This window comes from Epinephelus lanceolatus, chromosome 1 (genome assembly GCF_041903045.1).
Source record: "Epinephelus lanceolatus isolate andai-2023 chromosome 1, ASM4190304v1, whole genome shotgun sequence".
NCBI classification, from domain to species: domain Eukaryota; kingdom Metazoa; phylum Chordata; class Actinopteri; order Perciformes; family Serranidae; genus Epinephelus; species Epinephelus lanceolatus.
Window position 1 is genome coordinate 33,134,956 of NC_135734.1, and position 17,977 is coordinate 33,152,932.

At 39.2% G+C, this 17,977-nt stretch overlaps 1 protein-coding gene across 2 annotated transcripts in view; it reads left to right on the forward strand.

The window, feature by feature from the left end:
- Nucleotides 1-17,977, forward strand: part of col2a1b (collagen, type II, alpha 1b) — a 72,159-nt gene that overhangs the window by 30,165 nt on the left and 24,017 nt on the right. For both annotated transcript variants that reach the window (XM_033626350.2, XM_033626351.2), the window contains 15 exons: nt 1,021-1,119; nt 1,475-1,519; nt 2,796-2,894; nt 3,086-3,139; nt 3,757-3,864; nt 4,353-4,406; nt 6,311-6,409; nt 8,525-8,578; nt 11,732-11,830; nt 12,174-12,227; nt 12,743-12,796; nt 13,224-13,277; nt 13,513-13,566; nt 14,890-14,934; nt 15,023-15,121. In XM_033626350.2, the coding sequence (XP_033482241.2) occupies nt 1,021-1,119; nt 1,475-1,519; nt 2,796-2,894; nt 3,086-3,139; nt 3,757-3,864; nt 4,353-4,406; nt 6,311-6,409; nt 8,525-8,578; nt 11,732-11,830; nt 12,174-12,227; nt 12,743-12,796; nt 13,224-13,277; nt 13,513-13,566; nt 14,890-14,934; nt 15,023-15,121 (1,071 nt within the window). The remainder of the gene's footprint in view (nt 1-1,020; nt 1,120-1,474; nt 1,520-2,795; nt 2,895-3,085; nt 3,140-3,756; nt 3,865-4,352; nt 4,407-6,310; nt 6,410-8,524; nt 8,579-11,731; nt 11,831-12,173; nt 12,228-12,742; nt 12,797-13,223; nt 13,278-13,512; nt 13,567-14,889; nt 14,935-15,022; nt 15,122-17,977) is intronic.

Consider the following 17,977-nt stretch of genomic DNA (forward strand, 5'->3'; position numbering starts at 1 on the left):
GCACAATTTCAATATCGTAGCCACTGCGCTACAGCTAATTTTTAGTCACTTTATATACTTCTCAGTTGGCTTCACTTAGCCTACTGTATAACAATGCCTTGTATTTATGTAAATTCTTCATCTGCAAAGTAACTGCAACAAAAAGTAACTCTTCTATTGAAGTGGGTAAAAGTGGCATAAATTTAAAATTTTCAAGTAAATAATAATAATAATAATAATAATAATAATTAAAAAAATGTGAAAGCTCTCTAAGGCCCTTCTTGCCACTCAAAGACACAAAATGGTTTATGCCCCCTGCTGCACTAGGATTTGTCTCTAAATGCAGCTAGAGCTGAGTGAGTGATCACCAGTGTGCCATGTCTTTTATCAAGAAAGGGAAACCTGGTTTCCAAAGAAAAGAAAAGAAAGAAAGCAAACAGACTCTGTTAAAAAAAATTCAAAAGGTGTGTGAGAGAGATATGGATCGAGAGGAAGGGTGGGGACCCCTCAGGGAAAACTTATGCATAGGCTCCAGAATTTGGTGCTACGCTCCTGCTGAATGGATTTATCATGTGGCAACATTGATATCTCACTTCCTGTTTTAGTAGCCTATCACAACCTCTTCATTTATCAGAGTTCAAGTTTGTTGTTCTTGGGCTGCTCTTCTTTCTTCACTTATTTACAATATGGGGGGTGTCTTTGATTCTATACCTTATATTCACACTATATTTGCAGTATTTACACTTTTCTGACTCTGCACCCTTGCAGCTAATGTTACATATATTTTTAATACCCTCTTTCATTCTGTATGTTTTAAGATTTATCAAACCTATTAGATGAGCTCCTCTTTGACACTTAACTCATTTTTAATGTGGTGATTTTCAAAGTGTTTTGCTGTTTTCTTATTTAAAGTTTAGACACTTATAAATACTTTTGAGCAAAATTCAATGCTAGAAATACACATGTCATATTGTGTATTACAACTTTCTAAGACCTTTGCTTAAATGTCATCTCTTTTCTTTCCTCTCTTTTGCTAACCAGGGAGAAGCCGGTCCTACTGGTGCTCGTGGACCTGAGGGTGCTCAGGGACCCCGTGGAGAGTCTGGCACCCCTGGATCATCCGGACCTTCTGGTGCTTCTGTAAGTGATGCCATAAACATGGATTTAAAAGGGAAAACATAGTATATTAGCCATAGGGGGGCTGTGTAAGGTTGAGTTTTTATCCATACAATGCCCAACACCACTGTATTCTATTTGTTTATATATTGGTGGTGTGCATATTTCTTGATGTATTTTTCAGGCTTTTTAATGCACTGACACCCCTTTTCCACCAAAGCAGTTCCAGTGCTGAGAGAACGAAGCTGTAGAAAGGCTGTTAATGATTACGTGATTTAACATTGTAGATTAGGACAATCACTCACAGTACAATAACTGAATCAGGGCCAGTTATGATTTTTGCAGTGCATTCACTTGCTTTGTCTTTTTTCCTCTACAGGGAAACCCTGGTACTGATGGTATCCCCGGAGCCAAAGGATCAGCTGTAAGTTTTAAACTCTTGCTTGTCTGTATTTCAAACTTTCACCCACCTACAGAGGTGCTGATAATCTGCCTTGAGCACCTCCGTGATCAAGTCCAGCCACTGCTTGGTCCTCTTGTCCTAAATATTAATAGCACTGCTGTGGGTTGTTATCTTCTATATTGAGCCAAGCTTTGGACATAACACAAAAACCATGGTACAATCATGTCTCCACCGACTCAGGAATATTCCCAAGATCAGAACAATGTGATGTTTTAGCAGTACAGAAAAAATGCTATTATTTCCTGACGCCTGGAGTATTTTAACGGCTTGTACTGCGTCAGTGCCTGAGATGTAGCTCAACATCAGACTGTGCAGAATTCTGCAGCCAGACTTCTGACGAAGACCAAATGTTCTTTTGACATCGACCCAGTTTTAGCCTCCCTGCACTGGTTACCAAATTGCTTAGAAATCATTTTGAAATTTTACTCATCACTTATAAGGCTTTACACGGACAGGCATCAGAGTACATCACTTAAATCTGAACTCCTTCCTGTCCAAAAAGGCCTCTCAGATCTGCTGGGTTAGGTCTACTAGCTGTTCCACAGTCCAGGTTAAGGTCAAAGGGTGATAGAGTGTTATACTGTCACAGCTTTGGATCAGTCTCCCAGTTAGTATTCTATCAGCAGACACTGTTTCTGCATTTAAAGCTTGTCTTAAAGACACATTTTTACAGACTTGCCTTTTCACCTGACAGCTAGTCTTATTCATTTTACATAATACAGCTCTGTGGTGCAGCCATCTGATTTTAAGTTTATTTTAATATTATATTATATATTATATTTTCTCACACACTCTGTTTTAGAGGTATGCATGAAGTTAGTATGCCTAAGTTGCATATCTAATACGTTTGCTTTTAAAATACAGAAGGCCAGGACTTTTGTATCATAAATGATCGTAATACATTTCAAATCACCAAAGTACACACTCCGCAGTCTTGCAAGCAGCAGGCTGGCACATGAATTACGAAAACCTGGACAGCCAAAATCAGAGGCACTCTAATCATATCTGTTCGATGAACAGTTCAAACTCCATTCAGGCTTCTCATTGCATCTTGAAAACTTGATATGAGACTCTTCTTCACTGCCTAAGTCAGTGGTTTTGAGTTAAACATTGCAGTTTTAGACACAGTTGTCACTGAGGCTTTTGTAGTGCAGAAGTTAGACCATTTCACAAACCAGTGTCTTCTTATGTACACCGATCAAAGGATAATTCTGACGTCATGTCTCTTCCTGTGTAGGGTGCTCCTGGTATTGCTGGTGCTCCTGGTTTCCCTGGACCTCGTGGGCCTCCTGGGCCTCAGGGAGCGACTGGACCTCTTGGGCCCAAAGGAACATCCGTATGTTCTCACTGAATCATTCATTAACTGCAGATAGCCCCTTTTATTACAGTTGTGTGCAAACAGTCTGGGTCCAAGTTTGCAATTTGTTGCTCATTATATGTTCCAGATAATACCATGGCACAGACAACATGACATCAACGTGTCTCTTTGTCTCACTGTCTTTTGTTTGTCCTTCCATCGTTGTTTAGGGAGACCCAGGTATCCCAGGGTTCAAGGGCGAGGCTGGACCCAAAGGAGAAATTGTGAGTATTCCGTCATTGTTCATCTAGTCAACTTCCCTGATGTTATTCAACTTGGATGAGTGGGCAGATTCAAAGGCCTGGACCCAGGCAACTATTCAACTAAATCCAAACATGGATATCCCCCATACACTGTATCTAGCAAAATAATAAGTGTCACTTCAGTTTGAAATCAGTGAGTTAAAGATACTTCAAATTAAATTATGTGAACAAATCTGGTACTTCTGAAGCTTTTTCATTTATTCTGAGAAATAAAAAACATGTGAACCCAAATTAATGAGCTTTTCTTAATTAGATAGTATTCCTCACATAATTATTTGCATGTGCAGGAGTTACAAATAGTCAGACTCTTCTTAAAATTCACTTTCTTGTTTGGCTTTTTCTTAACTGATGGTATTAATTGTTACTCTTTAAACTATTTTATCCTGTTTTGCATCTTGTACATGTTTTTCTAGCTTTATTCTTGTTTTTATTGTGAAGCACTTTGTAACCTAGTTTTGACAGGTGTTGTATAAAGACATTATGACCATTGGTATTCATTTATATTTAATATCTGTATTTTTTTTTTTGTAAGTCTTTCTTCCTGTAGTAACGTGGTCATTTTCGTATGTGTTTTCCAGGGACCAGGTGGTGTTCAGGGACCTCCTGGCCCACAAGGAGAAGAGGGCAAGAGAGGACCCAGGGGTGAGCCTGGTGCTGCTGGACCACTTGGACCTCCTGGAGAGAGAGTGAGTACTATTGAACTGGTTAAAAACAAGTTATTTTATAGCTTAAGTAAATGTATGCTGCTTGGAAACACTCTGCTGTAGCACCCCAGTGAATAACAGAATAGCAGGTTTCCTCCTGTGTAGATTTGTATATCAAAGGCGGTCAAATATTTCAATATTGTACATCTCTTACTATACACATGGAATGGCCCATTTATTAAGTCTTTGTCCCAAAACAAAAATGTTTTTGTTGCTTTTGAATCAGCAATGAGCTGTTTAAATGTGTATATTACACATTTGGAAAATGTTGGAGCGTGTGAAGCTGTTTCTCCATTTTTAATAAGGATAATTTCAATCAAATTTTAATTTGAATAAAATGCGTTTTTTAATAAACTTTATTTTCATGGTCACCACCTGGGAACCTGTTTAGGGACCACAGTGAGATTCAGAGACTTACAGATATTGTTGTTATAATCATAACAATGACTGTGGTTTTGTGTTTTCTGTAGGGAGCCCCCGGTAACCGTGGTTTCCCTGGTCAAGACGGTCTGGCTGGTCCCAAGGTGAGTATCATCACAGTTACACTCGTTCCTGAAAGATATCTTTATTACTGCTGTTGGAGCAGAGAATATGCTCTGAAACAGAAAATAAACACGGATGTGTTTAGAGGAAACAGACCTGGCAGAGGAAGAAAGAGATAAGGAAATTTATGCAGCTGATGCATCAGTAGTTACTGGTGTAAATCTGTGAAACAGACAATTAACTTACTCCATCTGCTGCATGTTGCATTTGGAAATTACTGTTAAGAAAGGCTTGGTTCCATATTGTGATTGGTTTCTATTTATTCTTGACTGCTGCAGTGAGATGATAACATTTCTGAATCATCTAATAACAATGTTGTCACACACTGTAGGACTCACACTGCTTAAAAATCACATCACCATGAATATTTAAATCCAACCATGGAAAAGATAAGGCTCTCACAATTCTAGCACAGTAGTGTACTGTTGTGTCATCACAACGTGCAAATCCTTCTTTGCAGAATATGAGAACTGACATTATTCTGCAGTGGCACTTTTTAGAGAACAGAGAGTCAGCACTCTTTGGGCCTCTAACTGGCCGGTGTACAGTTCTGTAGGCTCTCCTTCTCGCCAGGAAATGAATCCACTTCAACACAACTTTACAGCTCTTCGGGTGGTGAGCCTCTGCAGAATAGGGTGGGACTTTTCTTTTTGTCAGTTGCAGTTGATCCTGTGCAGCCCACCACTTTAACACAAACTGGGCAAAATGTTTCCAAAATGGAGTATTTCCACCTTTAGGCACCTTTAAAGTACAAACAGTAGCGGCAATAACAGAAACTGTAAAAAGTCATATTAATTTAGTTAAAGGTCCAGTGTGTAGGATTTAGGGGACATATTGGGAGAAATGGAATATATTATTTATAACTATGTTTCCATTGGTTTATAACCACCTGAAAATACAAATTGTGTTTTTGTTACCTTGAAATGAGCCGTTTATATCTACATACGGTGCACACTCTTTTCCACAGAGTCAGCCATCTTGTCTTACAGTAGCCCAAAACGGACAAACTAAAAATTGCTCTCCATAGTGCTTATAAATAGTTTACAGTATTCCTTAATAATAAACAATGAGCTCTACAAAATTGTAATGTTTTGCATAATTTAAAAAAAAAATGCATCTTATTGTAAAACCTTGATTTTCCCAATTTAATGTGTCACTGATATGTTGTAATTGACAAATGTCTTTCAGAGGCATATTCATTGTTAAAGAATACATAGATATTGAGCATTTCAAAGCACAAACAGAGTTGGAGATCTATCTTATTTTTGGGAATACAGAACGGATAATTTGGGAATTACTTAAAAGCAATTTCATTAGTCATTAGTTGTTTCTAATCACACTGTGGAAAGGGAAAACAAAAAAAATCAAATGGCAAAAGCTTTCACTGAGCATTTTATTGACTCATTTGTCCCTGATGATCTCTAGAAGTTAATTTTTCTCTAATTAACTCATAATAATTCTCACATCAAGCTTAACTGCACAAAGTTTTGATATCATTTGTTCAGTGAGGTGCATAAATTCATCAGCACACTTGTTTCCTCATCACTTTATCTGAGGATCATTTTCAGGCAGCAGTGATACATGTAATTCCACCTTTTGGCCACAGGATGGCAGCATAGCTCAGTACCCCATCATGCACCAGTGACCTACATGTCCCATATTACCAGACCCAGTACCTCATTTAACGTTATCTTCCCCGACAATTTCCTTTGTACCAAAATGAATCTGTCAGACTTTAATCTTCTCATCTCCTGCAGGTCAATGAAACTCCTTCGCCCTGTCTAAAGGGAAACTTATTTCCTCTGTGGTTTGAGAATTAAAGTGTCACCTCCTTGGTGACTGACTGAGTGACCAACCCATGTTTTCTTTCTCTCTATGAACACAGGGAGCCCCTGGTGAGCGTGGACCCTCTGGTGCCAGTGGTCCTAAGGGTGCTAACGGTGACCCTGGCCGCCCTGGAGAGTCTGGTCTGCCCGGTGCCAGAGTAAGCACTTCACTTATTTACAGTACCACAGATCTGGATGTTGATTACCTGCCAAAATATGCTGCAAAACATGCAGAAATAAGAAAATAATATGTTTTTTTAGATGGATTCCAATCACCACATCAATGCATATCAATGCTTTTTAAATACACTATTTAGCTTCGTTACCTAGTTGTGCAGCTTTTGTATGCATCAATGTCAAAACAACACATACAATGTCAGGCGTCATCCATTCTGTGGAAACATTTAATATATTATTATCTAGCTGAAGATATCAGCCAGTCATATCTTGTTGCTGTGTTTTAACTCTCAGCTGATAGAACCATTGCTGTCTTGTGAAAACCATCTGTCTCCTTAAAGTAATTTTTTTCTGAGGCCAAGGCATGGATATATGAAGCGAACTGGATACAGTGTCGGAGGCAGGGCCCCGTTCATTCCTATGAAAGTTGCTCAGTGGTGCATGAAGCCAAAAAAAAGTTCAACTGCCGCATATGAAATTACTTGGATGATCAGCGCTGCTTCCATGCCGTGTGGCCCAGAGGAGGCACAATAGAGCCAGCTACTTCCGATTTAGCGCTTCACCAACTTGAATGGGGATAAAATAATTCAACCGTATGGCTTTTTCGAGACTCTCTAAATGTTACTGGACTGAACAGATCACATTCTAATAGTAAAATGAGTCATTTGGCAGGCGTTGTGACACTCCAAAAAATTATCCACTAATTTACAGACATCTCTTTCACCATGTAAATCAATGGGGAAAAGTCTTCTTGGGCCACAGGACATCACATGATATGTGATATTACACTGTTGGGTGACAGTTTTTGAGTTAATCCAATAGCTTTTTGAATTGTTAATTTAACTTAATGAGTAAGAACATTTTCTCAGCTCAGAAATTAACACTTAAAGTGGCGCTCCAGTGATTTACTGTTGCACTTCCTTAAAGTTTGGAGACTCAAAAGAGATTCAGAGAAAGAGTTAGAATTGAATCAGCGAAGGCTCAGATATCCTTAGTTTTAGTTCCTTGTTCCAGAAAACGCTGGATCCTACATTTGGACAAAGCAACTGACTTCATTTGTCCATAAAATCCTACCTGCCTGATAAACAACCTTTCCAGTTTGCAGCGCTACCTCTCTGTTAAAAGAGTATTCCATCAATTTAGCATTGCACCATAAGATAACACATAAGAAGTGGTGAACCAGAGATTTAATCTCTTTTATTCAACATGTTCTTCCTTCTTGCCTGGTGCCTGTGTTACTCACTATGCAACTTGACCCCTTGACAGTTTGGTCAGTGATAGGGCTGTATTATGCCAGTGGCAGATAATGTAGCCTTGAGTGGCTAGCCTCCAGCAGAGATGATGGGTGGGCTACACAGATGTCTGATAAGCTCACTTCTTTCTAACTTTTTTCAAACTTGTAGTCCTCAGCTGCATCCGACTCTGATTCAAGTGACATATGACTTCATTTTTCAGACTTTGTGGAGCTCCCTCTGGAGCCACAAAAGACTTGAGGCTATACAACTTTTTCTGCGTATGCACTCGTACCCCCCCAAGACCTGTAAACAGACTTTGATGTTTAAAATTGGTGGAGATCCCCTTTGAACTTTGAAATCTCTGTCCCCAAGTTGAGATAAGACTTGACAAAGCATCTCCAGAGCCACAGAAAACATTATGCAACTGTTTTCAGAAGGTGTGTCATACCCCCATGCGGAACAAACTGATGTATAAATTTGCATTACCCTTTAAATTCACCAGTCACCAGTTTGGGAGATGCATGGTTTTCACTCACAGCATTTGTACTTCCACCTGGAAGGATTTCGTTTCCCAGCAGCAATATAATTGGTGTTATATCACCACAGAGGAAGTTTGAACAAACCACCTGTAGAAAACAGAGCCCATTTACGTCAGTAACCTAAAATACGCTCTCATTCACATTTTACATTTCCATTAGGAGGCAGTGAACAGTTGCTTGTGGCACACAGGGCCAATTGGAGGTGTAAATTCAGTCTCCCAGGGTGCCGTATGTTCCCACCTTCCTCTGGCGTTTGTCTTCATAGAGGTGTCTGATGACTCGTGGATTTTGTCTGTGTTTCCGTTCTCTCCCTCTCTGACAGGGCCTGACTGGACGCCCTGGTGACGCTGGTCCTCAAGGCAAAGTTGGACCTTCTGTGAGTGCACATTTCTTTGTTGTAATTCCATTGTTTTGTTTTTGTGAATCAATAAAAAGCATCACACCGCATGTATCCACCCTCAGCATGTCTCCTCACAGGATAGGAGCTGTTTGCTTTTTTAAATATCACATGCAGAACAATCAGGGAGAGACTTGTAATTTTACCAAATGTGCTTTCATCACGTAATGACTCATAAGTGGTTTCATCAAATTGAATTGCAGGAGATTTATCCACCCATTATCCATCAGGCTCATCCCCAGTGGTGTTTGTGTTTCAAATAAGTGCAACTGTCTCATTTTTTAGAGTGACAAAGTCTCACATACTGTAGATTGATTATAGATTTGTTTCCTCTTGGAAGGGTTCCTGTTGTCATCATTTCTTATCTGCGTGTAAAGTCCTCTAAAAGTGTTTACACCGAAACTGAAACCTCTATAAACAGGATTATTATTTAATCCATACAATTTCTTGTTAAACTTGAAACTAGGGATGCACCGAATATTTGGTAACCGAATATATTCGGCCGAATATTACAAAAAAACACACATTCGGTATTCAGTAATAAGTTAAAAGCAAGGCCGAATAATAGCAGTGTGTTTTGATAACGCAATCAAACAGCGTGCCGTGACGCGCGGAGTAAAATGTCGGCAGTGTGGTGATCCGCCCAATCACTGCACTCGCATTTGCGACTAAAAATAGTTTTGAGCGAGCAAAATAGGCTTAAATCATTCAGCACGCTGTGCGAGCATCCTACAGATTTCAACCAGCAGCAGAAACGAAAGGCGAATCCCACCGATTGTGGGTTGAACGGGGGTCACAGACACAGACAGTAATGTATTCCTGTCAAATACGGTGGCCATCGGCTTACCGGCAATGGAGAAGTCGGCTCCACTAATATCCTCTTCTTGGCGTCATGACTGCCCAGAAGTACCTGAACAGCCGAGCCAGCCAAACACAGGTATGTGATGTGTCAGAGGAGAAACGAGTCGTTCACGGCCCACAAACCTCACTGCAGTTTAGGGCCTGTTCTTTACTTATGAAGGGACTTGTCAGGGGAGGAGGATGGCTGGTTGATTTTCATTTTATTTATTTATTTTATTTTGATCCCCCCTGTGTTCATCACTAATTGATGCTGCTTTTGAAGTATGAATAAGTCAATAAGTAATTTATTCCATTGAAATATCATTGATGTAGCCTATAATAGAAAAGTGATTTATCTTTTCATAAATGACAAAAGGCACATCTGCCTCATTTTCGCTGTGGTATCGTGATACTACTCAGAACCATGATATTTTCATTGGTATCGTACAGTGGGATCCAATATTGGTACCGTGACAACACTAATCTGGAGGGGGTTCATCTGCAAAAACTAATGAAAAACTAAACAACGATATTTGCTATTCGGTACTCGGTATTCGGCCAAGCGTTTAATATTATACAGCTTTGGCATCGGCCACAAATTTTCATTTCGGTGCATCCCTACTTGAAACACTGATAATAGAAAGCAGTGCTGTGTTTTTTCATGTTGGCAACGTGAACATTTGGCTTTTCTTTGATTATATTTCATTTAAAACATCATGGTTTACTGACAGACTGACTGAGGGACTGGCATGTGGTCAGGCTGATTATGATCGACAGATTATTTGATCTGTTATTTCTTTGCTTCCTGACTTTCCTAGTTTACTCCTGTGGGTTTTTAAAATGTGTTTATTTATTTATTATGGGCAATGAACATTTCAACAAATTGACTAACTGTTGCGTATCCTTGGGCCATGCTGGACATTTCTCTGCTAGACCCAACTCCATACCCATTTACCAGTTGAAATCCAAGTGTGATTTAACATTCTTCATGGCTGGCCCTTACCGCTCACTATCACACTCATATTTTTACAACTGCCTTTACTTTTCACAGATGTTATTATGGCCACATGGTTGCTCATAGACTGCTTAAGGACCAGACACACCAAACCATCATCAAATAACTAGCAGGGACAAAGGCCAGCTGTTAAGTTGCCTCACGTCACCTGTGTCTCAGCCAAAAAATGAGCACTTGAACACATTGTAAAGATTACAGCTAACAGCCAGCTAGCACATACATTTAGCACCTGTGTGAGAGGACATAACTCTCCATACCAGCAGGCAGCAGTAGTCTATTCATCAGTCAAAAAGGGAAACTGGTTAGACTGTAAGGGTGGATTCAAGATGCTAGTTCGCCAGTAAACACATCAACAACACAACCTGGTGTGTTGTCAGTGGCTAAAAAAAAATAATCACACTTTTTATTACAAGTTTGTTCCAATGTTACACCCTCTTGACTTTAGCTGTTTGTTTGCCTTCCTCACTTCTGTTTCCCTTGAACTGCCAATCAGAGTGATTTCTCCAACTGACAGGCTCCACCGTCTCTGATGCTGATTCAACATGCTTAGTCAGCCAAAAAATTCCTACAAGGGCCAACACGGGCCGACATAAGTGCCAACGATGCAGGACACACTGCAAAACTAGGGCCACAGACACTCACCGATGGCTGACCGTTGGCCTAGTGTGTCAGGGCCCTTAGATTATCTTGTTAGATTTTTCCGTAAAGCAATTTTTGGTCATCATTTGCAGTTCTTAAAGTGAAAACAGTTTACTTTTTAACTCTTAGCCCCCCTTAGTGTTTCCAAGTGGTATGACTGTTAGCGCAACTGTTGCAAAGACAACTGGATCACTTTCTGTTCTCCTAAAAGTCTAGCAACCTACACAGTTTCCACAGTTACTTCGGTTGTTCCGCTGTCCGCCATTTCCACCACTGGGGATAGTAACTGCAAAGAACTTACATTGGTGTTCTTTGGTACCTGGGGATAGCTAACGATAGCTATCAGGGAAAGCAAAAGTGCTATCCTATTCCCGTTTTGGTTGAGCAATGGTTGACAAACTTCCTTCGTGCCACAAATTGAGCCTTCATTTTCCCGGATGATCGTCCTTGGTGGCAGACAGAATAATGTAGTGAAAGCAAGGCTTATAGGGAACTGATCTAAATGAAGCAGATTGCATTATTCTTTAGCCATAACATTGTAAAATCAGTACTACTTCATAATGATAAGTTAAAACAAAAGATGTCTATTTCACATTCACTGTGTTCCATAATTAAATTACAATACTTTACTTGACCAGGGAGCTGCTGGTGAGGACGGTCGCCCAGGACCCCCCGGCCCACAGGGAGCCCGTGGACAGCCTGGTGTGATGGGATTCCCCGGACCCAAGGGAGCAACTGTGAGTAATTAAATAAAAATAATGAATTGTGAATGTGCAACCAAGATAAAGGTGATATCTATATAGGAATAAATCCACACCTGTTTAAACATAATAGATTTTGGGGCCAGTAGAACTTCTTTTGCTGTCTTTGTTGTTTTATTTGTCCTTTTCTGAAAAATAAGTCCCTGAATCAAGAATAGAAACTCCACACGATCAACACCTGGAGTACTGCTGAACAATTTCATGCCATTTGGTGTGCACGCTTACATTCACACTCCGTCCTCTCGAAATAGATGCATGACCAAGCAAATCAGCAGCGGCTCTGTGACTAACGGCTGCATTTCGTTTCTGTCGTGATTAGGGTGAGCCTGGCAAGTCTGGAGAGAAAGGACTGGGTGGAGCTCCTGGTCTGAGAGTAAGTTATTCACCTTTCCTGCCTTCAGATGGAGCCTCACTTTGAAAATGTGAAAACCATTCAGCTGATATCACCACGTTTCTGAATATCCTATTTACACATTAATTTCATTAATACATAGTCATATAAATCGTTAATTAATCAGGTACATAACAAAAGGCTGTTCTGGAATATACAACATAAAGAAAACACTATAAAAAACTGGAAAAATAGACGTAGCTGCTGAAGAAGCGTAGACTGTGTTTTTCTGTGATTATATTAATATCTGAATGATCAAACAGATTAAATATAATCATTTTCCAGTGGGTTGTTTTGTATTCTCTGGTTACTGTGACTCACCACTGATCTACTGTTATTTCTGTAGTTCAGCTTCCACATGAGAAGCTTAGTTATAGCTATCAGATATCTATCTACTTTATAGCGTCACCTTTGGCTTAACTGTTGATATCTATCTGTTTGTTTTCTCCCCGTCCTGCGTCTTCCCCCCTCCTCCCTCTCGTCCTTCCTCTCTGCAGGGTCTGCCTGGCAAAGATGGAGAAACCGGCCCTGCTGGACCCCCCGGCCCCGCCGTACGTATCTCTATCTCCCCCCATCCCACTCCATATAGCGTCAACACTGATATTATCTTTCTGCCTTTTCTCAGTCTGCACTTAGAAGCCACCCTCGGTATCTCCATTTCCCAGACTGCCTCGACTATAGCTCTGTCTGGAAAGAAAAAAAAAGTCCTTGACACTAATCTCTGGACATTGTAAGACGGCGTCACTGACTCACAGACTGTCAGTTTGTTTTCAAGTGTGTGTTTCAATGAGCTTACGAAAATAAAGCTTGTTTACCCTGAAAAAAACAGCAACATGTAAAAATCCCCTAATTATCCCCATGTTGATACATAAAATCAAACCAATAATTTTCCACCATCTTAAACATCTAAATCATGATATTCCTAACATGTAGTGTATGATAGAAGTTGATTGTGATTATTATTGATTATCTATTTAGGGCCCTGCTGGAGAGAGAGGAGAGCAAGGACAGCCCGGTCCCTCAGGTTTCCAGGTGAGTCTGTCTGCACAAACCTTTACCTGAAATGACCTGTTCAGGTTTATATATAAAGGCAGACATTTCTCCAAGTATGTCTGTAAGTGCACTGAAATGTTTCAGGCTGCATAAATATTCTGTTAACCAACACGTGCTGATTTATTGGTGCATGTGAATTTGTTACAGTTTTTGTTTATTTCTGACTCAGTGTTGGTTTTCGTTTACATCTTTTTTGTTTCTTCGCTGTGCTCAGGGTCTGCCTGGACCTCCTGGCCCCCCTGGTGAGGGAGGCAAACCTGGAGACCAGGTGAGTGCACTTTTTTGTGAAATATAGCTTATTCATTCTTGAGAATTGGGACAAAACCTACTCTTTTGGAGGGTTCAATTTTTACTCTATAATTAGGCAATAAAATATTTTTTAAAAGATCAAAGTCTTGACTATTAAACCTTATAATGGGCCAGCATCCCAGTGATTCAGTTTTTTCTTGTATAGCTACATGATTGATGTCAGAGGTAAGATCTTTGACGAAGTTGACGTCTTACGGATTTGACAAAAAGAGTGCCCATTTTGTTTTTCAAAGTTTGCTACGAGTTTTCTTAACCCTGTTCAAAATACTCATTTTAAACCTTATTTCTTATTTAGTTTTGACTTGAAAGGGCAGCAGAGTTGACATGTTATGGTTGAGACACATCTGATGGCAATATTATTTAATGGATTTATCAAAAACTAGAAAGCTTACCTGTACTTGAGCAACATTTCTGCCTTTTTTGGAAACCAGGAAGTCAAACAGGAGTCCTTAGGATATAGCTTACCCCTTTTATGCCTGATTATATAATATTTTTGCAGAAATCTGACAGAGTTGACAAAAGGCCAACATTTTTACCATTTATTATACTATCACATAAAAGTGGAGTTCAGTTGTGAAGATTATCTTACTGAACAAATCGTGCAAGTATCACAAATGTTTGTGTGCCACGGAGCTTATTCTTTACAATAATCCAAAATCCAATGGAAAAATCCTATAGGCTTTTTGACGAGAGAACCAGGGCGACGCTAACTTCTGCGTTGGCTGACAGAAATTTGTGTGTAAAAAAACAATAATTAAAGTTTGTAAAAAAAATAAATAAATAAATTAAAAAAAAGTTTGCTAAAAATAAAATTAGTTCTTTGCTCCACCATTTCAATGGTGCTGAACATTTTATTCCATAAATTAAATTAAATTAATAAATTATTATTATTTTTTAATGAATTAATGATCAATAAATGAAATTATGAAATAAATAAATTAAAATTAAATGCTACCTGAAATATTGTTTTGTACTGAAGAAACATCTTCCTATTAAAACATTTTCATTTATTTCCAGAGTCATCTTACCATTCAAATCATTTCTGCATTGCTGTGAATGGAAAAGTGTAGCATTGAGATGTTTATATCCAGGTCCATGGTCCCTTTAATATATGTTTTTATACTTAATACATCCTGCTAATATCTTGCGCTTTCTCATACTTTCGGGTTAGCTTGGCCACTGCTGTAACCCAAGAAACAATAGTATGTAGTAGTAGTAGTCGTACATTCATGGCCTGATTTGTCATATACTGATCCTGCACGTCTTCCTTGTCTCCTTTAAGGGTGTTCCTGGAGAGGGTGGAGCTGCTGGTGCTACTGGACCCAGAGTGAGTTGACAGTCTGTCTTTAACCTCACTTTTGTTTGACTGACTGATTGTCAAACATGCCGCTGATTGTCACTGTGTCGCCGTTCAGGGAGAACGTGGTTTCCCTGGAGAGAGAGGAGCTGCCGGCCCCCAGGGTTTGCAGGGACCTCGTGGTCTGCCAGGAACTCCTGGAACTGACGGACCCAAGGTGAGTCCAGCATCTGGTGGAAAACCATCAAATTATGAAACGGTATCGCCTGAGGTGCAATCACACTGCTGGCAATTAATCCTCTGTGGTCCCACTGCCAGTCTGTCCTTATCACATGCAGCAGCAACAATAATGTGTGTGTGTGTGTAATTAAATTATTATACCTCAGGTGTTTGTGAGTTGAGCTGTGTTGAATGCATTCAGTGTTCTCCCAAAAAAGTTTTTTATTTGAAGTGGTTAGCTGCCCAGATCCTCACATATCTTGTCTGTGATTTTTGGCTAGTAGATGATAATCTAATAAAAGTTTATATGGGTTTTTTTGTATGAAATAGCACCTCTGCTCAGTTAAACTGAAGGTAAATGTCAAATTTTTATGATAGTGTATTAATTTTTGGGCGTCTGAGGGATGTCAAGATGAATACAGCATAGAAATAAGTTTCTGCTGCAGAAATTTACGCTTATTCTTTTCAGACTTTGGTCTCATTTTTGCTTCTTTTTCCTGTAAATTACTGGATTTAACTCATTTTTTCAAGACTTATGTTGAACTGGTTACAACCCTTGGATATATGCAACATGTGACAATCAGGCATTGCTTTGTTTTTGAGTGCCAACTATGAACTAAATACCCTCAGTCTGATTCTGGCCAGAGAGCTCAGTTGCGAGTCACTCCCATCTCTTGCCCCTCATTTCCTGTTGGGTCTCTACTGTTCATAAAGGCATACAAATGACACTGAAAAGTAATTTTTTAACAAGAAAATATAAGTATACATGTGAGCATACAGCACTGTCACCAGTGTGGGAAAGTTATTTTTAAAATGTATTTCACTACAGATTACTGAATGCATGCCCTAAAATGTAAGTGATGTATTCTAAATACTTTGGATTATTCTCCCCTCAGCCAGCTGGAACCTTGTTTAGGTTTTGCATTTAACTGATGAGGTGTCATGTAGATAACTTCTCATTTGAGCTTCATAAATCAGCCATTCCTCATCCTGCAAAGCTTTCAGATCAAGCAACAGGAATTAACAGACAGGGCTTCCCACAAAAGTTCAGTTCAAAATAGCAGCACAGCGTCGCTCATGGCCAGTTGGAACATTCCTATAGAAAAAAATGCAATCAAACTGACACTCACTTATGTTGCATTCAGCTAGGACACAATGATAGAGCAAATAAACACAATAAATAAAGTAATCCCTTTGAGCCATCTATTTTGACAGACAGTAAAAGTAACAGAATACAGTTACTCATATTTTGTATTGTAAATGCGTCATTTACTCACTTGTATTCCATTACTTACCAGCCCTGCTAGTCACATATACATATAGATGATCAGGCTTGGTCATTGTACAGTAGGGCCGCAAATACTGATTATTTTCATTGTTGATTCATCTGTCAAATATTGTCTCGATTAATCACTTAGTTGTTTGGTCTATAAAATGTCAGTAAATGATGAAGAATGTCGAACGGTGTTTCCCAAAGCCCATGATGATTTCCTCAGAAGTCTTGTTTTGTCCACAACACACGAAGATATTCAGTTTACTGTCAGAGGAGTGAAGAGATCAGAAAATATTCACATTTAAGAAGCTGCGATCATAAAAGTTTGGCTTTTTTATCTTAAAAAATTGCACAAAGTGATTAATCTGTAATCAGATTAGTTGCAGATTAATTTAATAGTTGACAACTCATTTATTTATCGTTGCAATGCTATTGCACAAACAGTTTGTATATAGAAGCATACACACTCGGCACACACATATCTGGACATAAACATTACTAAATGATGGATATTGTACATATAAATAAGACAAACAAACAAGAGCAAACAAAAAGTTTTGTTGGACTGGTTGTTTTTTTTGTTGTAGGTGTTCATTTTTTATGACATTAGCAGATACAACAGTCTTTATTTCAGGCGAGGCTTCTTACCTCTATTAAAAACATGTGGGAAACCTTGCGCAGAGTATTTATCATTTTAATAGAGGACTGCTTTGATACTCACAATCAGAATTAAGTTTATTGCCAAGTAGGTTTTCACGTACAAGAAATTTGCTTTGGTGTTTTGCTGCATGACATAAACATAAAGATGAAATTAAGAATAAAAACATATCAAACAAATCAAGAAACATAAATGTAGAACAGAATAAAATTACAATAAAAATATAGATCAATTCGGTTGTTTCTCTTTATCTGCATTCAAATGCTACATTTAGTGAGTTTATAAAATGTGACTATTTTTTTTATTTTTTTTTTTTATTAAGAATAAGATCTTCTGGTACCTCGGCGTATTTCCAATCAGGCTAGACAGTCACCTGCTTATCAGCCATCAACAAATTCCAGTCAGTGCAGGTAGTCGTCCCAACTGCACTGTGAGTGCAGGAAGAGCTCAAAGTGGCTAAAATTCTTACTTTTGGTCTGTTATCTGGTCAGATTTTAATCCCAGTTCATAGGTTTTCTACCCTGAAGGTCAGACAGGAGGGGATAGAGAAGATGAGGATTATAGAGCTGGCATGATGGTGATGGCAGACAGACGAGCAGACAGTTTGAGGATCTCGATTCTGAGAAAGATGCAGAGATGATGTGTTGCAAAAAGCAAATTGTACATTTGGCCGCTGCATTAGCAATGCAGTTTGAATGTGTTCGCAGCCAGCGTGCCCTGTGGTTACAGCTAAATGAGTGGAGACAGACAGCTGAGGCGGTGTTTGTGTGTCTGATCTCCAGGCTGAGGCTGCAGTAGAAAGCACTGCTGATAAGCCTGACAACTTCTGACCAGGAGTGGGCCCGCTGGAGCCACTTAAAAAAAATCAAAGTCTGTTTTTCCTTTCAGTACCTTGGCTTTGTTATGATTTTTTTTTAAAAAAT